We start from the raw sequence: 26,219 nt of genomic DNA, 5'->3' as shown, positions 1-26,219 counted from the left end.
CCGACCCTGAAATGCTCATACACACTCAGCACATGAGATCCCATTTAAGAGGATGGCACAATGGCATTGCCCTTAGGAACTTTCTTTTACAGAATGTTGATGCTTATATGAACCTACAAACTGCTGGCTAACTCATTCTGGGAAGGCGTCAACAGAAAACTGCTGCTATCTAAGGCCAAGTGTGGGCCCCTGCTGATGCACAAGAAATGACAGTTTGTGCTTGTGTTATGTATCCGGCCTCCCCTATCCCTCACCTCCCCATATATCCCCGTACTTACAGGGCACTGGCATCACGTGACTTTATCTCTAATTTATGCAGGAAACAGTACGCAATGTGTATTTGGAGTAATTGTTATATATCTCTAACATGACAAGGGTAGAAAGGTAATGTATGAGCTAGGGATTTACCCAGCCTTTACCTGTAGGGAAAGTAATTACTGCACCATCAGCGCCAAACCGCCAGCGCCAAACTGCCAGCACATCTGATAAACTCTGTGTGTCGGTGCAGCCCCTACAGCGTAGCCTTAAAAATAAATGTGTTTCATCTTCCCTTGGATTTTCCGACCTGATTTTATTATTGTCTCCTGATTCTAAAAGAATTCTGTCAGGGCTGTCGGCGCCCTTGTGCTGTATTGTATTTTTAGGATGATGAGACTTAAAGCGTCTTTCATCTCCCTGAAATACAAATAGAAGCCCATTCTTCATCCTTTCAGCAGTGTCATATCTAATTCCATACTGTGCCCCCTCTGCCCTGCCTCCTGTCTTTTTAATATCCGAGTGTCAGGAACAGAGCTGGCTCCTCACTGCCATCCCAGAGCCTGAGGTGCTAGAGCTGCTGTGATGTTCCAAATAAATTGTCATTTCTCATTTAGTGCCTGTTTTCTACCTAACTGCCACCTTTCATGTGCATACCTTTGTTTTCTACCTGAATGGATTAATTCCATTAGCAAACATGTACATGGGCCCATAAATGGAATAATCATACGTATAAAGGTAAAAGCCTAAATGCCCAACCCAATAGTTAACTGTAGGACCAGCTTGGGCAAGCAGCGCCAGAACAAAGGGTAGGCAGAGGAAGTGACCAATGGGGGGCTGCACTGGCACTGGGGGGGGGGGGGGGGAAGGGTTGGGTTGCAAGTAGGTTGGGAATGGGCTTGGTAGCTTAATGCACAAATTTTCTTAACATCCTGTATATATTGATATAATGGGGGAGTGCAGAGGGGCTCTTGTTGCTGTCTGTATGTATTTTGCAATCACAGCCTCATTGCACCCCGGCCTAATGGTTTTAAAATTTAGCGGTGGGAACAGCTTTCCCTTTCTTGCTATAGTTTATACAGGAGCAGTGGCCAGCTCCATGTTATAGCTCCCACCCTTCCCAGCTGCAGTCAGGTGATCCCAGTGGGCCAATAAAAGGGCAGCCATTTGAGGGTTGTAACCTTGAAAGAAAGCAAGTTGCAGGTAAAACTCAGTCTCTGTGTAAAATGTATAATGATGTAGTAGAATTCTTAATGGATCAGATAAAAGTGAGTGTAAGACTGGCCAGACCGGGGGTGAGTGAGTGTAGGACTGGCCAGACCGGGGGTGAGTGAGTGTAGGACTGGCCAGACCGGGGGTGAGTGAGTGTAGGACTGGCCAGACCGGGGGTGAGTGAGTGTAGGACTGGCCAGACCGGGGGTGAGTGAGTGTAGGACTGGCCAGACCGGGGGTGAGTGAGTGTAGGACTGGCCAGACCGGGGGTGAGTGAGTGTAGGACTGGCCAGACCGGGGGTGAGTGAGTGTAGGACTGGCCAGACCGGGGGTGAGTGAGTGTAGGACTGGCCAGACCGGGGGTGAGTGAGTGTAGGACAGGCCAGACTGGGGGTGAGTGAGTGTAGGACAGGCCAGACTGGGGGTGAGTGAGTGTAGGACTGGCCAGACCGGGGGTGAGTGAGTGTAGGACAGGCCAGACCGGGGGTGAGTGAGTGTAGGACTGGCCAGACCGGGGGTGAGTGAGTGTAGGACAGGCCAGACCGGGGGTGAGTGAGTGTAGGACTGGCCAGACCGGGGGTGAGTGAGTGTAGGACTGGCCAGACCGGGGGTGAGTGAGTGTAGGACTGGCCAGACCGGGGGTGAGTGAGTGTAGGACTGGCCAGACCGGGGGTGAGTGTAGGACTGGCCAGACCGGGGGTGAGTGAGTGTAGGACAGGCCAGACCGGGGGTGAGTGAGTGTAGGACAGGCCAGACCGGGGGTGAGTGAGTGTAGGACAGGCCAGACCGGGGGTGAGTGAGTGTAGGACTGGCCAGACCGGGGGTGAGTGAGTGTAGGACAGGCCAGACCGGGGGTGAGTGAGTGTAGGACAGGCCAGACCGGGGGTGAGTGAGTGTAGGACAGGCCAGACCGGGGGTGAGTGAGTGTAGGACAGGCCAGACCGGGGGTGAGTGAGTGTAGGACAGGCCAGACCGGGGGTGAGTGAGTGTAGGACTGGGCAGACCGGGGGTGAGTGAGTGTAGGACTGGGCAGACCGGGGGTGAGTGAGTGTAGGACTGGCCAGACCGGGGGTGAGTGAGTGTAGGACTGGCCAGACTGGGGGTGAGTGAGTGTAGGACTGGCCAGACCGGGGGTGAGTGAGTGTAGGACTGGCCAGACTGGGGGTGAGTGAGTGTAGGACAGGCCAGACTGGGGGTGAGTGGGATATTGCAATATATGGACAACCCCTGTTTTGATTTAAGGGTATTTCTCTGTAGAAAACATACCAGTAAATGCCCAAGCCAACTGATGAGTATAAGTCCAGCTTAGACATACTGCCCCCCTCCCAGCACAGGGGCCAATGAGCAATGGGCTTGCTGGGTACTTTATTCCCTCGGCTGTATCCCTGAGAGCCTGTAATGCAGAGGCCTGAGTTACAGATTAAGGCTGGATCTTACAGGCCAATATTACATTGTGCCAATGCGATACAGACTTATCTGTTTAGTTTCAACTCAGCTGAGTGATGGGGGGTGCTCCCTGCCAGTCCCATAAAGGAAAGCAATATTCTGATGCAAAGTTGCAGGATTTTGTTTCAGCGCTTTAATCAATTAATCATTCAGCTAAAAGCTTCTCAAAATAAACCAATTTATTATTAAAAGCATTCGCAGCTGATTAAAGGAATGCAAATCACTTACTAGGAATTAGCAAATTACAATTACAAAATACTTCTTTCTCCCTCCAGACTCACAAAAAGGAATTTAATGGAAACATGGTTATTTTTTCACTTTAAATTAAAAAAAAAATAAAAAAAGAAAGCTACAAGATCAGTAATTAGAGGAATATAAATATTAAATATAATGTAGCCTATCACTCAAGTATTATAAGGGATAATGTACCCCCTACTGTAAATGATAAGGATATTAGCAGTCACTGAGGGGTTCTGTGCCCATATAAAGGCACAAGGCTGCAGGCTGAGTTATACAGGGAACTCTGAGTATCACTCATGTATTATAAGGGATAATGTACCCCCTACTGTAAATGATAAGGATATTAGCAGTCACTGAGGGGTTCTGTGCCCATATAAAGGCACAAGGCTGCAGGCTGAGTTATACAGGGAACTCTGAGTATCACTCATGTATTATAAGGGATACTGTACCCCCTACTGTAAATGATAAGGATATTAGCAGTCACTGAGGGGTTCTGTGCCCATATAAAGGCACAAGGCTGCAGGCTGAGTTATACAGGGAACTCTGAGTATCACTCATGTATTATAAGGGATAATGTACCCCCTACTGTAAATGATAAGGATATTAGCAGTCACTGAGGGGTTCTGTGCCCATATAAAGGCACAAGGCTGCAGGCTGAGTTATACAGGGAACTCTGAGTATCACTCATGTATTATAAGGGATAATGTACCCCCTACTGTAAATGATAAGGATATTAGCAGTCACTGAGGGGTTCTGTGCCCATATAAAGGCACAAGGCTGCAGGCTGAGTTATACAGGGAACTCTGAGTATCACTCATGTATTATAAGGGATAATGTACCCCCTACTGTAAATGATAAGGATATTAGCAGTCACTGAGGGGTTCTGTGCCCATATAAAGGCACAAGGCTGCAGGCTGAGTTATACAGGGAACTCTGAGTATCACTCATGTATTATAAGGGATAATGTACCCCCTACTGTAAATGATAAGGATATTAGAAGGTATCAAAGTGTTTAGTGACCATATAAAGGCACCATGACATAAAGAGAGCTTTTATAAAGGCCTTGGAACATTGAAGTGACTTTCTATAACATTTCATTTTAAAGAAAAGTACATTATTTCTTATAAATACAAGTCTGAATGAGCCACGTGAGTAGGCACAGTTAATAACATGACTACACAGCATTTATTAGGATATATTTCACAGGTTATTATTGGCTCCTGTATAATAAAGTGACTCACTTGTTCCGGGTCGGGCATCTGAGACATCCACCAGGGGCCCCGTAGCCTGCGACACCGACTGGTAATGCACCGTGTGAGTCACAGTTAGCGACTTCTGCTTTGATGACTCTCCGAAATCGGCGTCGGTCAGTAGCACCGTAGACCTGTCATCTGTTAGGGACGAGGATAAGATTTGTATTTAGTGGAATGAACGCTGATCAGGGCGCTACGCTCCAATGGCAATGTGCCCAGTTATTTAATAACAGACTGCCAAACATTGATTCACAGTTGGACTTTCCACAGCAGTTCTTGCAATTCTCTGTTTTGCTTCTGCAGAATATATGAATAAAATGCTACTTGCTGCGTATAAATCTTGGTTAAAGGGAAAGTAAACCCTGCTGCGCTGCTCAACCAAACGTTACTCAGCTGTTGCTGGACTACAAACCCCAGAATAATGTAACATAGTCAGTTAGGTTGAAAAAAGACGTACGTCCATCACGTTCAACCATAATGCCTATATATAACCTGCCTAACTGCTAGTTGATGTAACATATAATAAGGTTGAGGCATGCTGGGAGCTGTAGTTGTATTCTTAAAGCAATATTGCACAATAAAACTTTTCCTAAACTTTTCCCCACATCTCAAGGGCCAGTAACTGCATTAAAATGCAAGAAATCCCCCAATGAGAATCCCAGCTGATGTGAGTAAATCCGGCTCCCTGTTCTCTGTTCCTGCAATTGGAGTTGGGAGCAATAAGCACAGTTTCCCAGCACTGAACAAGTCTGTCCCTTTATCCCCATGTCTGATTCCTGTGCCATATAATGATGGGAAAATGCCATCATTATCTCTATATGTAAGGTACCAGCAAGGGGCCTGACACAGTGCTGGGAATCAGCATTCTCATTGGTCACTTCTCTTGCACTTAATATGAGATTTTTGGTCATTTTGGTGATTTTTCTTGCATCTATAATTTCGTTTTTTGGCAACTTCTATAGCAAAACAGTGTTATGATTGGGTTTACATCCCCTTTAAAGCATAAACCCACCTGAAATGGCTCAGGGAGGGCACAGTTTTGTTTACAAAACAATAGAAGCTAAGAGTAAGAGTTGCTACCCTAGCTAAACCCTAGCATCCTGCTAAACCCTAGCTGCTACCCTAGCTAAACCCTAGCATCCTGCTAAACCCTAGCTGCTACTCTAGCTAAACCCTAGCATCCTGCTAAACCCTAGCTGCTACTCTAGCTAAACCCTAGCATCCTGCTAAACCCTAGCTGCTACTCTAGCTAAACCCTAGCATCCTGCTAAACCCTAGCTGCTACTCTAGCTAAACCCTAGCAACCAGATAGCTGCAGACATTCCAAACTGGAGAGCTGCTGAACACAGAGCTAAATAATCTAAAAAACACAACACAAGACCAATTATACATTTTCCTAGACTATCACCCTCTGTGTCACACTAACAGTTAATTCCAAGGTGAACAACCCCTTTAAATACCCCACAAATATAATTAAACTGATATGTAGCCTTGCTTTCCTCTGATTTCCCATGTATCTATTAAACCTGCTCCACCCCAGTGATCCCATGTTCTATTTAATGTGGTTCATGGAACAAGAGCAAGGCAGTGCTTTGATACCTCCGAACGATTATATTATTTTTTGTACTTGCAGCATCTTGTACAATGTAATGGAAACAGTGTCAGCTAATAAATGAGAGGAGCAACAAGAGAGACACAGTCTGGCTGCTGCTGATTTCCTTCTGCGGCTGCAGAGCTCGCACCTTGCTCCGGCTCTGCATACAGTAACTGTGTATTATATCATCAATGAGCCTGACGGGGAAAGTGCCTCTGTACGAGGGGCAGAAATCATCCCACTGCAAATAGCGCTACACGGATTCTCAATCGTTAGGCTTATGGCAGATGGAAGGGGTTTACAACGAGGCATAGCGTCAATTCCGTGTTTGTGCCATTGAAATTGCACTTTTCCCTAATGATTAAAGCAGCCCAGTGTTTGTGCCCAACATGGGGTATGTATCTGCTGGTATAGGGCGAAGATTAAAGGTGCCCATACACGTAAAGATCTGCTAGCCTGGCGAGGTCACCAAGCGAGCGGATCTTCTCCCGATATCCCCACCTACGGGTGGGCGATATCGGGTGAATTTAGGCTAATTCAGTCGTTTGGCCCTGGGGCTAAAAGATCGAATTATAATGACTGGAATAGGTGCAGTCGGTTCGGGGACCACATCAACGAGCCGATGCGGTCCCCGATCTGACTGAATTTTTTAACCTGCCCAATCAAGATTTTGACGATTTTCAGCTCGTTCCTGCCCCTACACGGGCAGATAAGCTGCCAAATCTGTCTAAGGGATCAATATCAGCAGCTGCAATCGGCCTGTGTATGGCGACCTTAAGGAGAATGTTGTGCAATGAAATGTGTTAGGCTGTACACCTTGTGTGTTAATGAGTATTGAGCTTTAGGCCTGACTATGGGATTGTATGCCTGCTCATTTCTCTTTGTTCCTAAGCTTCTACCTTTATTATTTATACATTGGCCTTGGATGGTTCCCCTAATCCCCTGTTTGTGCTGGGGTTTGAGTTTTTAAAGATTTCCAAATAGCCATATCATCCCTTAGTCCACTGATCCCCAACCAGTGATTTGTAACATGTTGCTCCACAACCCCTTGGATGTTGCTCCCAGGGGCCTCACAGTTGGTGCTTATTTTTGGATTCCTGGCTTGGGGGCAAGTTCTGGTTGCATAAGAACCATGAGTACTGCCAAACAGAGCCTCCTGTAGGCTGCCAGTCCACATAGGAGCTACCAAATAGCCAATCACAGCCCATAATCAGCACCCCAGGAACATTTTTTATGCTTGTGTTGCTCCCCAATTCTTTTTACATTTGAATGTGGCTCACAGGTTAAGGCTGATGCCACACGAGGCGTAGGGCTGATATTTTCGGCAAGCAGAAAAACACTTGGCGACAATTCAGCCCTGCGCCCGCTACTTGTGCCTGCACCCGAGCGTATTCCATTCATTCGGGTGCAGGCACAAGTAGCAGGCGTATGGCTGAATTTTTGCCTGCCAAGCTTGCCGAAAAGATCAGCCCTACGCCTCGTGTGGCATCAGCCTAAAAGGGTTGGGGACCCCTGCCCTAATCCATTTCTTCAATGGTGATGAGCTGATTACTGGCCAAGAGAGGGACCAAGAGAGATATCAGTGGAGGATGGCCAGATATTAATTAGACTGCCTGAAAAAACTTGTCAAGCGCGGGCTGCGTCAGGTTGTATCCCGAGGGGTTCGCAAAGGCGCCTAATGTTATCTGATCATTGGCCTGAGGATGGAGTAATTTCATAAGCCTGATCTGACCCAACAACTGATCAAAGCTGCCAGCCAAGTATATGTAATGTTGGCCATGCACTGCCAGATCCGTTTATACACTGGAGCCTATGAATACCTGTCAGACGAGGATCTCATCAACTCATCAATATACCCTCTTTTTGCCCAGTTTTTGGCCAGATGCCGGTTGGGCAGGCCTGTCAGTGTGTACCATACATTAGCCAAAAATAGGGTTGCCACCTCTCTGATTTTGACCTGGACAGCCCAGTTTTCGGAAGAGTGCCAGGTCGGATTGAATGGAAATGTATTTTGTATTTATTTGCATTTTACAATTGTATTGACCCCTATGTGCTCTATTATTCCATTGTATTGTTCCAGTGTCGGACAGGGACCCACCAGAAAACCTTGGACCCTAGGCCCACTCTCCAAACTATTTTTCCTTCTTTTCTCACTCAACCTCTTTATTCTCCCAGTCTCTTTTATTTACATGCTAACATCTATTCTTCCAACTATTTCTCCTCTTCCTTGTCATTCACAAATAGGGAATGACCGTGAAACAGTCCAAATGGCCAGGAGCAGGAGGGGCCACTGACCCTTGGGCCCCCCGGGTATCCTGGTGGGCCAGTCCGACACTATATTGTTCTACTGTACAGCGCTGGGCGCACAAGAAGCCCTATAAGAATGAAAATATCGAGAAATACAAACAAACTGAGACAAGGAAACTGACAGTTAGCCCGCATTAGCTGTCATTAGGTACATCAGCTGATTTCCAGGCTGGATCGGTGCTCAGTCCAATAGTGTAGAAATGGCCAAATAAAGCAGTGTAGGAATATAATGAGTATATGAAAGAAAACAGAAGGGTTTGTGGCTTAGGGATACGCAGCAGGTGGAGCAGAGCCGGGGATGATGGGAAGGTTAGGGGGAGAGGGTGGGGGTTAGTATATAAGACTTATGAAAGGAAAGTTAAATGAGGCCTTACAGTATATAAACACATTGTATGACTTTGCCATCTGCATGGGCTGGAAACATTCCCCTTAACCATTAAAAGCCCCATTTGACAAGAGAGAGATGTGTAAAAAAAAAATACAAGCACTGGGTAGATTTTTTGCCCAAACAAGGCTGCAGGCAGATTGTACTCGAAAGCTTCATTTTGAGCTGATATACGAGTTATGAGCCTGGTTATTTGCCAAGAAACTCCCAACAAGGTCACATTGAACAAGAGCATTCTGTACAACGGGCTTTTGGTAAGATCCGATAATAATATAATAAGTACAAAGGCACAAATGAGAGTTTAAAGGAGAAGCTAAACAAAATAGAACTGGACTTTCCAGGCTGTACAAGGAGGGAGAATTATCATGCATCCAGATCTCTGATTGGCTTACCAATACACCCAGGCTTACCCTATTTATTGTAAATCCCACCCCCTCTCATTAGAGGGACTGAAGAATGTTTCTCAGTGTCAGTGTATTTATTATTTCAAAGCCAGTGTGATTTATCTGCCCTTTTGTTAAAGGTACAGTAACACCAAAAAATGAAAGGGTATTAAAGTAATTAATATATTATATACTGTTGCCCTGCACTGGTAAACATTGTGTGTTTGCTACAGAAACCCTACTATAGTTTATATAAATACCCCGCTGTGTAGCCCCGGGGGCAGCCATTCCTGCACTGGTACAGCTGGGGTGTTTGCTACAGAAACCCTACTATAGTTTATATAAATACCCCGCTGTGTAGCCCTGGGGGCAGCCATTCCTGCACTGGTACAGCTGGGGTGTTTGCTACAGAAACCCTACTATAGTTTATATAAATACCCCGCTGTGTAGCCCCGGGGGGGCAGCCATTCCTGCACTGGTACAGCTGGGGTGTTTGCTACAGAAACCCTACTATAGTTTATATAAATACCCCGCTGTGTAGCCCCGGGGGCAGCCATTCCTGCACTGGTACAACTGGGGTGTTTGCTACAGAAACCCTACTATAGTTTATATAAATACCCCGCTGTGTAGCCCCGGGGGCAGCCGTTCCTGCACTGGTACAGCTGGGGTGTTTGCTACAGAAACCCTACTATAGTTTATATAATGATAATGATTGATTAATGATAATTAAATCAGACTTACAAAGAAAGAACTGGGTTAGTATAAGTATATGGAACCTACCAATGGTCTCCATCGTGTCCCGTTCCTCTATTAGAAGCTGGGCTCGCGGGATATCAATGTGCATCCTTAGAGTCTGTTGCTTATTCAGGGTGTCTGAGGTCCGAGTATTTTTGCTATAAAAGATAAAAAAAGAAGTTCTAAGAGAACCATTTGGGAAACGTGAGTGTCTATAATGAGGGAACAGAAGCAAACTGCAAGCCTAGCCCTGCATTTAATGGAGTAGTGCTAAGAGGCCCAGGAAGGTGCGATTTGTCAGCAGCCACAGAGATAAAACCAGTCAACGTGAATGACGTAAGGTTACATTTCTACTCAGTCAGGAATCTGTACAGATGGTACATAGGCTCTCAGAGATACAAGAGAATAACTAAAAAAAGCCCAGGGGCAGGAAAATACAATGAGCTAGCACTCTAAAACTATCCGCGTTCCCTGTGTCATTCTTCCCATATGGTCACTACAAAGGCTGATCTGTACTGTGGGCAGAAGCTACAGTGCTTGTAGCATGGGCTCCTAGCTTTCATCCTATCCAGAACTCTATCTTCAAGGAGTCTGTATGTTCTACTGTTGCATGGATTTCATCCGGGTTCTCCAGTTTCACCATATGCTTCAAAAAACATAGAGCAAAAGGCCATTTATATCCATATATACATCCATATATATATATATATCAGTCAGGGTGTAAAATCTTTTCTCCCTAGGCATTAATAATGGTCCAGTCATTGACCTGGGGTTCAACTGATTGGATCATCCCGATTTGGCCCAGCTTGTTGGTGGCCAAACCGGCTTAAGATTCACTTATTGGGATTGCAAGCTCCACTGGGGCAGGGACTGATATGGATAATAATATTATCTACATGAAGGTTGAATACTTCATCAGAAGCAAGAACAAGCTAGTGTACATCAGCACCCACAGCTTACAGAAATCTATATAACAGAACCTCCCTACTGGGTTTCAGCAAGCTCTCTCTGTTAGTAGCAGCCCAAATGGTATTATTATCATTATCTGTTATTAATATAGGGTTGACACATTTATACAGTGCTTTACTCACATCAAACCCTGCCCTAATGGAGCTTACAATCTAAAGTCCTTATCACATACACACACTAGGGACAATATCAAGAAAAGCCAGAAAACCCATCTGAAGGTTTTGGAAGGAAACCCAGACAGACACAAGAAGAACATACAAATGCCTGACTGCCCGTGCCCAGGCCAGAACCAAACTCAGGACCCCAGTGCTGAAAGGCAGAAGGGCTCACCGTTGAGCCACCATGCTGCCTGTACCAAAGGGCTGCCTGTACCAAAGGGCTGCCTGTACCAAAGGGCTGTACCAAAGGGCTTCCTGTACCAAAGGGCTTCCTGTACCAAAGGGCTGCCTGTACCAAAGGGCTGTACCAAAGGGCTTCCTGTACCAAAGGGCTTCCTGTACCAAAGGGCTGCCTGTACCAAAGGGCTGTACCAAAGGGCTGTACCGAAGGGCTGCCTGTACCAAAGGGCTGTACCAAAGGGCTGCCTGTACCAAAGGGCTGTACCAAAGGGCTGTACCGAAGGGCTGTACCAAAGGGCTGCCTGTACCAAAGGGCTGTACCAAAGGGCTGTACCGAAGGGCTGCCTGTACCAAAGGGCTGTACCAAAGGGCTGTACCGAAGGGCTGCCTGTACCAAAGGGCTGTACCAAAGGGCTGTACCGAAGGGCTGCCTGTACCAAAGGGCTGTACCAAAGGGCTGTACCGAAGGGCTGACTGTACCAAAGGGCTGTACCAAAGGGCTGTACCGAAGGGCTGCCTGTACCAAAGGGCTGCCTGTACCAAAGGGCTGTACCAAAGGGCTGTACCGAAGGGCTGACTGTACCAAAGGGCTGTACCAAAGGGCTGTACCGAAGGGCTGCCTGTACCAAAGGGCTGTACCGAAGGGCTGCCTGTACCAAAGGGCTGTACCAAAGGGCTGCCTGTACCAAAGGGCTGTACCAAAGGGCTGTACCAAAGGGCTGCCTGTACCAAAGGGCTGTACCAAAGGGCTGTACCGAAGGGCTGCCTGTACCAAAGGGCTGTACCAAAGGGCTGCCTGTACCAAAGGGCTGCCTGTACCAAAGGGCTGTACCAAAGGGCTGCCTGTACCAAAGGGCTGTACCAAAGGGCTGTACCAAAGGGCTGCCTGTACCAAAGGGCTGTACCAAAGGGCTGCCTGTAACAAAGGGCTGTACCGAAGGGCTGCCTGTACCAAAGGGCTGTACCAAAGGGCTGCCTGTACCAAAGGGCTGTACCAAAGGGCTGCCTGTACCAAAGGGCTGCCTGTACCAAAGGGCTGTACCAAAGGGCTGTACCAAAGGGCTGCCTGTACCAAAGGGCTGTACCAAAGGGCTGCCTGTACCAAAGGGCTGCCTGTACCAAAGGGCTGTACCAAAGGGCTGTACCAAAGGGCTGTACCAAAGGGCTGCCTGTACCAAAGGGCTGTACCAAAGGGCTGCCTGTACCAAAGGGCTGCCTGTACCAAAGGGCTGTACCAAAGGGCTGTACCAAAGGGCTGTACCAAAGGGCTGTACCAAAGGGCTGCCTGTACCAAAGGGCTGTACCAAAGGGCTGTCTGTTCCTGGAATACAGCAGTGACAGAATAATTCTGGAACCCAAGCAGCTCTGAGCATCCCTTACTGCTGAAGTGCCAAAGGTTTCCTCACCCCCTAAATTTACATTTCAGATGAGGAAGTGCAATTTAATTTAATTCATTAAATCTCTCTAAGCCGCGCAGCCAATAATCACTCCTTTACAGCACTTCACAGAATCACCTTAGTTTGCAGAGTTGCTTAATTCATTCATTAATACAGTATTGATTCAACTAAAAGTATCACACCGTGCCAGTAGGTAGCTCCCAAGCAATGGAAACCTATTATTCAGGCTGTTTAATGATGAGACGAGGGGATTATTTTTAGGCTCGTCTGCAATTCTGTTTGAGAGAGGGAATGATTTTCCTTAACAGGCCTGAATGGCTCCAAGATTCACTAGCAGATTGTGGGATACAATACTGTATTTGGTCAAACTAATGAACTGGCTGCATTTTGCAATGCCAAAATGTATTTCAAAATAATGTTGGTAAAGACTAATATTCTACATGCAACTTTGGTAGCAATTCTGGATGCTCGAGAGTCTTTAGAAAAGAAAAAATGAAGAACCAGGAATGGCTTCATGAATAAAGGCAGAGAAATGTAGACCAATAATTAAAAATGGCTGAGGATATAGGGGCTCAGATATAGGAGGCAAAGTGGTTGATTACAGTTCTGTACAGTGGGTAAAGGCTCAGAGCTACAGATTTATTAGTAGGATGGATAAGTACATAAAGTCCTTCAATGGCACATACAGAAAAAATCCACTGGCTCATTGCATAAATGGGCACAACTGCAGATCTAGGAGTAGGAATGACTTGGTGGATAAATGGGCACAACTGCAGATCTAGGAGTAGGAATGACTTGGTGGATAAATGGGCACAACTGCAGATCTAGGAGCAGGAATGACTTGGTGGATAAATGTAGGAGTAGGAATGACTTGGTGGATAAATGGGCACAACTGCAGATCTAGGAGTAGGAATGACTTGGTGGATAAATGGGCACAACTGCAGATCTAGGAGTAGGAATGACTTGGTGGATAAATGTAGGAGTAGGAATGACTTGGTGGATAAATGGGCACAACTGCAGATCTAGGAGTAGGAATGACTTGGTGGATAAATGGGCACAACTGCAGATCTAGGAGTAGGAATGACTTGGTGGATACATGGGCACAACTGCAGATCTAGGAGTAGGAATAACTTGGTGGATAAATGGGCACAACTGCAGATCTAGGAGTAGGAATAACTTGGTGGATAAATGGGCACAACTGCAGATCTAGGAGTAGGAATGACTTGGTGGATAAATGGGCACAACTGCAGATCTAGGAGTAGGAATGACTTGGTGGATAAATGGGCACAACTGCAGATCTAGGAGTAGGAATGACTTGGTGGATAAATGGGCACAACTGCAGATCTAGGAGCAGGAATGACTTGGTGGATAAATGGGCACAACTGCAGATCTAGGAGCAGGAATGACTTGGTGGATAAATGGGCACAACTGCAGATCTAGGAGTGACTTTAGCTGGCCATACACAATACACCAGTATATGGAGGCTCATATTGAGCATACTGGGTAACCTATCAGTAACCAATCAGTTATTAGCTTTTTCAGAGAGCTGGAGGTTGAACAATAGAAGCAAACATTGAATTTTCTGCAATGGGTTACTGCATGGGTGCCCAGTGTTCTTTATGATCTGCAGGCCCAGGTGTGATTGCAACTCCTGTAGTCTAAAGTGCCTCTCTGGCATGTTATAGGCATGGCCATTTTCATTTATCATAAGCATATCATACTTTTTTTCCCATAAAACTAAATATATGAAAAACATCTACTATCAATGTATTATTGCCTCCCTGTGTGATGCCCTGAAGATTAGTGGCAGTCGTAGCTCTCCAATAGGGGGGATTTTAGGATTAGAATGATTGGAAGCTGGCAGGTTAGCAGTCAGGGCCTTATGACAGGAGAAAGAGACAGCAGTAAAACCACTCAAAGTTTACCAGGGATTAGGCAGCCAATACAAATAAAGGCAAGGAAGGGAGTTTAAATTAAACCTGTCAATTACTCTCTGCCATGCAGATCAGATAAGATGGATTTGCAGCATGTTGTCAGCAGATTAGCCCTGCAATATACACAAAGCGTAGACACTAAGTATACAGGGAGGCCAGTCATTGTATTGGGAGAATACATTAATAGAAATGCTCAGTGTGCATATAGGTTATTCTGCAGTGTAGGCCTTTCTGCCAGTATCTAGTCAGTATCTGCCAGTATCTAGTCAGTATCTGCCAGTATCTAGTCAGTATCTGCCAGTATCTAGTCAGTATCTAGTCAGTATCTAGTCAGTATCTGCCAGTATCTGCCAGTATTTAGTCAGTATCTGCCAGTATCTGCCAGTATCTAGTCAGTATCTGCCAGTATCTAGTCAGTATCTGCCAGTATCTAGGCAGTATCTGCCAGTATCTAGGCAGTATCTGCCAGTATCTAGTCAGTATCTGCCAGTATCTGCCAGTATCTAGTCAGTATCTGCCAGTATCTAGTCAGTATCTGCCAGTATCTAGTCAGTATCTGCCAGTATCTGCCAGTATCTAGTCAGTATCTGCCAGTATCTGCCAGTATCTGCCAGTATCTAGTCAGTATCTGCCAGTATCTAGTCAGTATCTGCCAGTATCTAGTCAGTATCTGCCAGTATCTGCCAGTATCTAGTCAGTATCTGCCAGTATCTAGTCAGTATCTGCCAGTATCTAGTCAGTATCTGCCAGTATCTAGTCAGTATCTGCCAGTATCTAGTCAGTATCTGCCAGTATCTAGTCAGTATCTGCCAGTATCTGCCAGTATCTAGTCAGTATCTGCCAGTATCTGCCAGTATCTAGTCAGTATCTGCCAGTATCTAGTCAGTATCTGCCAGTATCTAGTCAGTATCTGCCAGTATCTAGTCAGTATCTGCCAGTATCTAGTCAGTATCTGCCAGTATCTAGTCAGTATCTCTAGTCAGTATCTGCCAGTATCTAGTCAGTATCTGCCAGTATCTAGTCAGTATCTGCCAGTATCGAGTCAGTATCTGCCAGTATCGAGTCAGTATCTGCCAGTATCTAGTCAGTATCTGCCAGTATCTAGTCAGTATCTGCCAGTATCTAGTCAGTATCTGCCAGTATCTAGTCAGTATGTATAGTTTTTAAAGAGCTGGAATTTAAAAGGCAGAGGAAAGGTCCCCATACACCTTAAGATCTGCTCGCTCGGCGATGTCACCAAGCGAGTGGATCCTCTCCCGATATCCCCACCTACGGGTGGATGATATCGGGAGAATCCAGGCTAATTAGATCGTTCGGCCCTGGGGCCCAACGATCGAATTATAACGACGGGTATAGGCAAAGTCGGTTCGACTAGATTTTTAAACCTGCTTGATCGAGACCTGGCTGATTTCAGGCCAGATATCGGTCGGGCAGTCCCCTCGTTAGTGCCCATACACGGGCCGATTAGCTGCTGAATCGGTCTAAGGGACTGATATCGGCAGCTAGAATCGGCCCGTGTATGGGGACCTTAAGAAGAGGAGGCATCAAGAGAGTCAACAAACGGTGCATTCAAATTTCAGGGCTGGTCCTACCAGGGCTGAGAATCGGCTTGGGAGCCAGCATAAAGGCTAGTTGGGATGAGATTGGGGAGAATGCCTACATGGTGTTCTAGATACCCCTGGTAGCCCAGACTGAAGGTCAGGCAAGTCAGGGAGACATTTGGAGGACATACCTGCTGCCCTAGATATTCTTGTAACTATGACAAAAGGGCTCATATAACTGATTTCATATATATATGGCCAAATGTTGCAACTCAAAGCTTGGGTACAAACCCAGTGGGCGAGGGGCAGAGATCAGTTGGAAATGATAATAATAAGTTTCTTACCTCATGAGCATTTCAGCTAAACTCTTTGCATCTGTAATAGAAAAAAATAGCAGTCAGTATACTTAACACAATGGCGTAGACAGTCAAAGATAATACACAAATAATTATAACAAAAACACACAATGGCTTAGAGTTAGACAGTCAAAGATAATTCCTCTGTATTATAAGTTCAATACAACAAAGAGCGGGAAGGATAAAATTGTAGGGCTTGGTAAGCTGGGCAACCAATGTATTATGATCAGTTATGTTTTGGTCCTATAACAATTGATGGGTTCATATACTATTATTATTATCCTTTATAGTGGGAAGAAACCCACATAACCACAGGGAGAACATACAAACTCCCTGCAGAAAGTGACCTGCCTGGAATCAAACACAGAACCCCATAGTTACCCAACAATACTCTATACCACATTAATGGGGTTCTTCTATATTGCCATGATACTCCTTATAACAAGATCATGTCACTTATTCACAGAAATGCATTCACTGAGAATTGATTACAAATTGACCTTTACAACTGCCAATCAGTGTGTGAACCAATCATATTAATTAATGGTTTAGTGGGTAGAACTGCTGCCTTGCAGTGCTGGGGTCCTGAGTCAGGGCACTGTCTGTATGTTATCCTAATGTCGTGTAAGTTTCCCTTTATACTACAGACTAATTTAGTTGCCTTTTATGAGGAGGTGAGCAGAACCCTGGATGCTGGAATGGCAGTGGATGTCATCTACTTGGACTTTGCTAAAGCGTTTGATACAGTACCTCACAGAAGGTTAATGATCAAATTGAGGAATATTGGCCTAGAACATAATATTTGTACTTGGATAGAGAACTGGCTGAAGGATAGATTAAACAGAGTGGGGGTAAATGGAACATTTTCTAATTGGACCAGTGTTGTTAGGGGAGTACCGCAGGGGTCAGTCCTTGGTCCTTTGCTTTTTAACTTGTTTATTAATGACCTGGAGGTTCAGACTGGCTAATTGACAGGTTATTGACCAAAAGTGTATGTAATAGGGACCTTAGATAGTCAGCTCCATTGCAGCAGTGACTGATGAACAATCTCTGTAAACACATTGACTGTAATATAAATGGATTTTTGGGTGAGGGATGTTCTGCCGCTTTGTAATTATTCATTTCTTTTTGGAACAGAAAGGAAGCCGCACTGACAGACAGAATCAAGTCTGGGAAACAATGACAGGGCACGGTGTACAAACCCCCCAAACACATTCAAACTGGAGGAATGCGGATGTCAGAGCTTATGAGCTCTTAATGTGTTTCATCCCCTTTTCTCAAGGAAGAAACACATTTATTTTTCCCCTCGGCGGGCAGAGGGAATTAGACGCTGCTCGCCCCGTGCCACATCGCCTGTTGTTCCAACAAGGGCCAAGGTTAGCTGACCTCTCTGGATATCATTCAACGAGACAAAAAAAAGGGGTGATTGTGCACAATGCAGCCATTAGCCGGCGCGCAGAAACTGATGAAAGATACAGAGAGCCGCCGGCTCATTTTACAGGCGTGTAAATAATATATGGGAGCAGCGAGCTCCAAAAAGACACCTTTAAACTTTGTGCCGGCAGCGCTGCCCTTTGTGAGAGATTGTGTGACACGTGTATGGCTATACAGCGAGCTGCATCAGTAAAATCCATGGCACTTGGCACGATGCAGCCTCGGATGCAGTAATCCAAGAAGCACGGGGCTCGGGAGAAGTGGGGCATCTTGCATTATGGTAATTTCCCAGCAAAACAAGCCGCAGTCAGCTCTTTTGGGCAAGTCGATATTTTTTTTTTTCTGTACCACGGCAGAAAATTCATCATGAAGAGTGCAATCTGCTGTAACCCCCTCCTCCCGGTGCAAATAGTGTGTCCGGCACAGTGCAGCACGGTACTGCAACAGGAGTCCCCCCAATAACTAAGGCTGGTATTAGGGTACATTAGAAAGGTCCCCCGGGTTTGAAGAGCGGGAACATAGGCCAGGGGCAAACATTCATAAAGTACCCAAAGTTGATGTGAGGGCAACATTTTCACCATTTTGCGAATCTTTTGAAAGATTTGCGAATTTTTCAGCAAAGCAAAATGGGACAGATTCGCTCATCACTAGTGAGGGCTTGCAGCTCTATGAAAACAAGCGGTAAGCCCAACAAAAGTCATGTCCACCCACCCATATCTGCTCTAGGTGCTTCTATTCCTGTAGCACTTGGCACAACGACATGTTAAAGAGCCCCACACAACACAGAAACCCCTAATATCCCTATCCCTGTAATCTGTTCCTTCAAACAGTAGGAATAAATACCATTTTATATGCTGAAATCCAGCTGCAAAACAGTTCTACTCTTTCTGCATCATTTGTAATCCTGGCAGGGGAGGAGGGACTAAAACACTGATGTTACAAGTTGTAACAACTTCCCCACAGTTTACAGGCAGCATACAGGAACTACACAACCCACAATGCATTGCACTGGGATGTTCCTTTCCTTATTGACATCACGTGAGCAGCAGGGAATTGTGGGATTGGGAGGAGGCAGGCTGAAGGCAGGCTGAGGACAGGCGACTACTGTTACATTTTATTTGAGTCACAAAGTAGTCAGCCAGATCAGCAGGGGAACAGGGGGAGGGGCTTATGGAACAGGGGGCGGGGCTTAGGGAACTGTTCCAAACCATATTATTACATTAAACATCATGAAAAGGCTGCATATTTCTTAATGAATATATATTGCAAAGTTGCTTGAAATTATGTTTACTGTTTGGGTGGAGTTCTCCTTTAATAGATTACAACCTGACACACTTGTATTTTCCACTGCAGTGAATGGAAACTTTCTATGAAATGTGCCAGATATATATATAAAGCATGCTTCTGTGTATGAGTTGCTAGTGCTGGCTGGGAGGATGGGATATATGATAGAGATGCTAGGGGCAGTGTGTAGGCACCACGGGGGCCTGTCTTTGCCTGTGAGCCAGATGAGAAACACTAGATTGCATTAGTGTACAAATACTCAGAGATGTAGAGGTTTTGACCCAGACAGCCCTCCCCAAAACCGGCTGTTCGGGTCAAAACTGGACAGGTGGCAACCCTAGATGTAGCAGTCCCACATATGATAGGGCGCCTAGATACTGATCCCATGGCACTCACAGGCTTGGCACATTAGGGCACTCCCCTGACCGTTTCTACTCACCTCTGAGTCTTTTGAGTCTTTGCTCCCGCCGCCTTCTCCTGACAATCAGCAGTAGCGCAAACAGCAGCAGGACCCCAATCAGGATGCAGGAGATAGTAACCAGCATCTTTATCCCCTTGTTGTTACTCATTCCTTCCTCACTCGCCTCAACCGACTTTACTAGAGGGGGGATCGTACCTGTAAAGAGAGTTACAGACACCGTTAAGGGAAAACAGAAGCAATTTCTAATCCATCTTGTTGTTAAAAAAGCTGAATTCATAGTGAAAAGGAAAAAGAAGTGGCAAAGGCATTTCCTATTGACTTCAATTATATTATATTATTATTATATTCAATCAATTATAATAAGTATCAAGGATACACGCCGCAATACTGCCCCTAAATAAACAATATAGTAATACAAGGAGTAGGCAGTCTCACACATGAAAGGATCATTTGGGGGCACAAAACAATCCTCGATTTATCCAAAAGATTTATCACAATATGAGTTTAAAGCTCAATACAAAAAATGTATCCACATTCTATTCATTCCTATGGGATTTTTAGAAGTGTATTTATCAGTGGGTGAACGTTACAACTCACCATTTGATAAATACGCTTATAAAAATCCCATAGGAATTAATAGAACATGGGTGAGTTTTTATGTATTAAGTAGGGATGCACCCAATCCAGGATTCGGTTCAGTATTCGGCCTTTTTCAGTAGAGATGTAGCAAACTGTTTGCTGGCGAACTAATTCGCGCGAACATCGGGTGTTCGCAAGTTTGTGAACTTTTCGCGTATGTTCGCAATTTGGGTTCGCGTGGCGTTTTTCCGCTGCATTTTTTCTCGGCCTAAAAACGCCGCACAAGCCACACATAGTGTTTTTCAGCTAATCCCGTTTCCATGGTGCTAATAGTGCGAAATAGCAAAAAACGCTGTGTATTTCCGCTAGGTCTGCCAGCTGCCTTTGCGGTTTTACTCAACGCTGGGTCAACAAAGAAATTTTTGCCCTTGATCCCCCTCCTGCATGCCACTGTCCAGGTCGTGGCACCGGAAATGGCTTTTCTAGGTTTTAAAGTTCGCCTTCCCATTGAAGTCTATGGGGTTCGCAAAGTTCGTGAATATTCGCGCTTTTTGGCGGAAGTTCGCGAACGGGTTCGCAATCTTTTTTTTTGAGGTTCGCTACAACCCTATTTTTCAGCAGGGTTCGAAATCGGCCGAATTCACAGTCCTGGCCGAACCGTATTCGGACAAATCCCTTGGGATGGATTTGGGGGTTTGTCCGAATCCAAAAAACTGGGTTCGGTGCATCCCTACTGTAGTATTAAGCTCTAAACTCAATCTGTCCCTAACTGTCAACTCTGACCCGGCAACTAGACAACATTTTACATTGCACATTAGGGAGAGGTAGATTAAAAATTATTTAAAAAAAAAAAAAAAAAAAAACCAAAAATAGTAAAAGAGAGCCGATTCTAAGTGTAGTAGCAACGTGTAGGCGACACAAGGTCACTGTATAAGGAACTTCTCCTATAATCCATACTCAATAAACTTGATTGGAACAGCAATGCTGATAATTATACAGGCTCTCTGGGGGGCATTTAGTATGAGAGGTATTAGGGAATGGGGTACTTTCTCCCCCAACCGGCAGCTAAAACTTCTCAGTAGGAAACGATTGATGCGGTTTCTCAGTAAATAAGGCTGATTCATGCTCGACGGCAGAATTTCTGCTTGGATTCACGCGGCTTTCCTGCTGAAATCAATTGTTGTTTTTATAGATCTGCAAATCACGCGATTAGAAGATGTCATTTGCATATGCAAACTCATAATTATTGTATTTATACAGCAAAATCATAGCAGCGCCGCTTAATGACTTCCCAGTAAACTGTCGCTGTACCCTTGTAATACATTGTGCCGAGCCAACACTGCACTAATGATAGTTTAAAGGGGCACTAAACCCAACCGTAAAGGTGTCTGCGCCCCCTAGTTCTCTATAGAAGCTGATGAAAAACACAAGTACCCATGGAAACCAACTCACCACTGACTATTTTACTGATTGAAAACTCAATTATAAATGCAAGAGAAGTGACCAATGAGAATGCTGATTCCCAGCACTGTGTCAGGCCCCTTGCTGGTACCTTACATATAGAGATAATGATGGCATTTTCCCGTCATTATATGGCACAGGAATCAGACATGGGGATAAAGGGACAGACTTGTTCAGTGCTGGGAAACTGTGCTTATTGCTCCCAACTCCAATTGCAGGAACAGAGAACAGGGAGCCGGATTTACACAGATCAGCTGGGATTCTCATTGGGGGATTAGTTTGCATTTTTGTGCCTCAGGATTTGCACCCCTGGGGTGCCAGGATTCACACACTTGCACTTTATCTGTGATCACGGCACTTTAATTCTCTGGCACCTTATTGCAAACACTGCTCTTATACCCCAGTCCTTTCGGCAGTGGGTGTATCTGAGAATTTATAACATCCGGCCAATTGGCTGGCCACCTTTTTATAATTTTATCTATTTATTTCACTCTTCACATTTGTTACTTTCACTTTTATGTCTTTTTTTTGTTTGGATCAGTGCAATTGTCTCCTTGGTCTTGCCTGGCTCTAGGGTGGAGATGTGTGGCCATTATGTGCCTTCTCCCCCTGAAACCTGGCCCCGCAGAAGGCGCTAACGACTATGGGACCTCTTCGGTGGTCATTTGTTTATCCTTTCTCCTTAAAGACATGAGGCCGCAGAGGATTGGACTTTGGGCTGATACAAGAGCCCAAAACATATAGCCAATCATTTCTAGCCATAGTCTTTTTAAAGCTTTAGTGTCCCTTTAAACAAAACAGGGATTGTTTGTCCATATATTGCAAACTGGCCAACTATGGTGTAAGATTAGTGTAAATCTATCTCAGTCTATTGTTGCCTTTACATTATTTATTTCAGGTGCTGTGCGGAGACTGTGATTTGTCTGTGAGTCTGGGGTGAAACTACCAGAATGCTCCTGTTTAATGGGTTGGTTGGAAATGTTCCTTCAGTAGTGATAAATTAGGCAATAAGGATGTGACTTTAGAAAAAAATGGACTTACATATTAGGCTGCCACTGTTATGTGCAGGGAAAATGGCAGATCAATTTGGAATTCATTTGCGCTTAGAGGGTTTGTGGCTGAGTAATGGAACGTAATATTTCACTTGGGAATTAGCACCGGGACGTTTCACAGCACAACAGGCTTCTCCGTGGGGAAACTTCTCTCTTTCTATTAACAAGGGGAAACTTGGTTTTCTCAGATGGAGCTGAAAAGGTCAGTGCAAGGAAGTCGTAGAAAAGTCGCGAAGATTCCGAATTCTCCGACTTGAAAACTGAATTTTTCGACAAAAACCGGCATCAAAAATCTGAAACATCTAAAGGCAAAAGAAGGAGAGGGAAGGGACATTTGCCATTGACTTCTACATCATCTCGGCACGTTTTAGCTGGCAAATTGTTGGATTTGGATTCCTAGCCGTTTGGACACATAGTAAAGGTGACAATACACGGGCTGATTCTAGCTGCCGATATCGGTCCCTTAGACCAATTCGGCAGCTAATCGGCCCGTGTAGGGGCACTACCGACGGGCCTGCCAGTGTTCGAAAATCTAGTCGGATCGGGGACCGCATCAATGAGCCAATGCGGTCCCCGATCCGACTAGATTTTCAAACCGACTTTCCCTATACCCGTCATTATAATTCGATCGTTTGGCCCCAAGTGGGGGATATCGGGAGAAGATCCGCTCACTTGGCCACATCGCCAAGCGAGCGGATCTGAAGGTGTATGGGCACCTTAAGTCTCAAAAAAGTTGCGACTTTAGCACTAAAAGTCCTAATAGGAAAAATAAAAATCTGTCAGTCAGTAAATGGCCCCCTAAGTGGCACAAAGTACAGCTTGTGGCAGTTGTGGGGGGGGGGGGGGGTGCAGATTGGATATTATCCTGCAGTACCTTGGTGGCACCAAGACCAGTGACCGCCTATTCAGCAAGTTTATCAGTGACTGGGAACCCCAACTGGCATTCTCTGGCATTGGAGAATACAAAATATGTGCAGCTGAAACAAAACCAAATCTATTTCCTATTCTGTGTAGCAAAGAGCAGTAAGACCCCCAGGGAGTGGCTACCGGGGAATTAGGGGTGCACTTTTTAACCCTCACCCATGCCAGTGACAGGCAGAGCAGGTTTACAAAGGCAGAAATGGTAGCCCAATGTGTTGTCATTAGGATTCCGGGACACATAATAGGTTATACACATAGGTATAATTTGGACAGTATATATATATATATACATTCAATACCAAGCGTCTTGGTTAAGAGGAAAATAATACACTGATCCTTGGTTTGAGGGTGGAGGGGTCACTGAACCATCTCACCAGTTATTGACCGTTGCCCCCTAGGGTTTAGGGGTCAGACTTTGCTTGAACCTTCTTTACTTTTCCCTGTAACTCCATGGAGGACAGTGTGGCATTAAAGCAATGGAGCCCTCCAGTTCAACACCCCCACCTTTCCTGTCGGAAAAAATAATGCCCCAACCAATATAAGAGAAACAGGCAGCATACCATAGTCTCATTCTAATCTATAGCACAGACTGCCTAACTGCCCTTAAGTATACTACAGGTATTGGACCCGTTATCCAGAATGCTCGGGACCAAAGGTATTCCGGATAAGGGGTCTTTCCGTAATTTGGATCTCTATACCTTAAGTCTACTAAAAAAATCAATAAAACATTAAATAAACCCAGTAGGCTTGTTTTGCATCCGATAAGGATTATTTATATCTTAACTGGAGTCAAGTACAGGTACTGTTTTATTATTACAGAGAAAAGGGAATCATTTAACCATTAAATAAACCCAATAGGGCTGTTCTGCCCCCAATAAGGGGTAATTATATCTTAGTTGGGATCAAGTACAGGTACTGTTTTATTATTACAGAGAAAAGGGAATCATTTAACCATGAAATAAACCCAATAGGGCTGTTCTGCCCCCAATAAGGGGTAATTATATCTTAGTTGGGATCAAGTACAGGTACTGTTTTATTATTACAGAGAAAAGGGAATCATTTAACCATGAAATAAACCCAATAGGGCTGTTCTGCCCCAATAAGGGGTAATTATATCTTAGTTGGGATCAAGTACAGGTACTGTTTTATTATTACAGAGAAAAGGGAATAATTTAACCATTAAATAAACCCAATAGGGCTGTTCTGCCCCCAATAAGGGGTAATTATATCTTAGTTGGGATCAAGTACAGGTACTGTTTTATTATTACAGAGAAAAGGGAATCATTTAACCATGAAATAAACCCAATAGGGCTGTTCTGCCCCCAATAAGGGGTAATTATATCTTAGTTGGGATCAAGTACAGGTACTGTTTTATTATTACAGAGAAAAGGGAATCATTTAACCATTAAATAAACCCAATAGGGCTGTTCTGCCCCAATAAGGGGTAATTATATCTTAGTTGGGATCAAGTACAGGTACTGTTTTATTATTACAGAGAAAAGGGAATCATTTAACCATGAAATAAACCCAATAGGGCTGTTCTGCCCCCAATAAGGGGTAATTATATCTTAGTTGGGATCAAGTACAGGTATTGTTTTATTATTACAGAGAAAAAGGAAATTCGTTTTAAAATTCTGAATTATTTGATTAAAATGGAGTCTATATGAGACAGGCGTTCCGTAATTCTGAGCTTTCTGGATAACGGGTTTCCGGAAAATGGATCCCATACCTGTACTTTACATTAGGGGAAATGGGGGCTTAGTTATACCAATAACGTAGTGTAATCGGAGGAGACGGGATACTGTCCCACCATGAAGTGTATATAATGTGATTATGAAATGCTTGTATGTAGGTTTCCATATCCGTTCTTGTATCTGGGTTCCCATCAGTGAATGTAATGGGGTATAGGCACCAGGAATAATGCATTTGCTCACTCTGCGAAACCCTCAGCCCTTAATTCATTCCTAATCGGAACATCACCCGACTGACACTGCAACTGAAATTGGCCAATTAACTGCCGAGTTCCATCATTTCAGGGGGAATTATTGCCCTCGTAAGAGCGCAGAAAGCCAATTCCAATTCAGCCCATCTAACAACCTGGAACGGCTCTTCTTTTGTCTGCCTAATGAAATCAATAAGTACCATTATGCAAAATAATACAGTCAGAATGTGTTCATTAAACACAAGGAGATGTTACCATAATGGAGTTCGGCGCTACAAAAAACAGACAGTTATGGCCCTAGATATTAGCAGGAAGGTGACAGTTACTTGAGCAGAACAATCAATGTTTTAAACTAAAAAATAAAGATTTTGCAAGGTGGGAATGTAGGAAAATGGCTGATCCTTCTGAAGGTAGGAGAAATGATTGGGCCTTTCATGATTAGATATGTCCTCGTTAGCTATGGAATAAAATAGTAATTGCACCTGGTTAACAACACGTAAAGCCTCATTTACAACTGTGTGGTTAAAGGACATGTAACCCACCCCCCCCCCAAAAAAAAATATTTAATCAGAGAACAGCCTCTTTAAAATCTTTAATTACCTCCCACCCTGTTGTTCAAAGGTTAATAGTAAGGCTACAACATCCCATTAATCATTTGGGATTCCTTCTCCTCCCCTAACGCCCTCATCCCCCCTCCCTTAGGAACTGACTTTGGCTGTTGGCTACTGAGCATGCTCAGTTCTTCTCAACCCAGGATACCAAACACACCCCCCAGCTAGC

At 44.8% G+C, this 26,219-nt stretch overlaps 1 protein-coding gene across 4 annotated transcripts in view; it reads right to left on the bottom strand.

Moving 5' to 3' along the window:
• dscam (Down syndrome cell adhesion molecule) overlaps window positions 1–26,219 on the bottom strand; it is a 306,034-nt gene that overhangs the window by 20,572 nt on the left and 259,243 nt on the right. For 2 of the 4 annotated variants that reach the window (XM_031895759.1, XM_031895760.1), the window contains exons 27-31: window positions 19,503–19,679; window positions 16,334–16,364; window positions 14,505–14,561; window positions 9,856–9,968; window positions 4,395–4,544 (exon numbers count right to left, since the gene is read on the bottom strand). In XM_031895759.1, the coding sequence (XP_031751619.1) occupies window positions 4,395–4,544; window positions 9,856–9,968; window positions 14,505–14,561; window positions 16,334–16,364; window positions 19,503–19,679 (528 nt within the window). 4 annotated transcript variants of the gene reach the window in all.

Source organism: Xenopus tropicalis, chromosome 2, assembly GCF_000004195.4.
Source record: "Xenopus tropicalis strain Nigerian chromosome 2, UCB_Xtro_10.0, whole genome shotgun sequence".
Lineage (NCBI taxonomy): Eukaryota > Metazoa > Chordata > Amphibia > Anura > Pipidae > Xenopus > Xenopus tropicalis.
The sequence above is the reverse complement of the archived record's forward strand: the minus strand, read 5'-3'. Positions and strand labels throughout refer to the sequence as shown.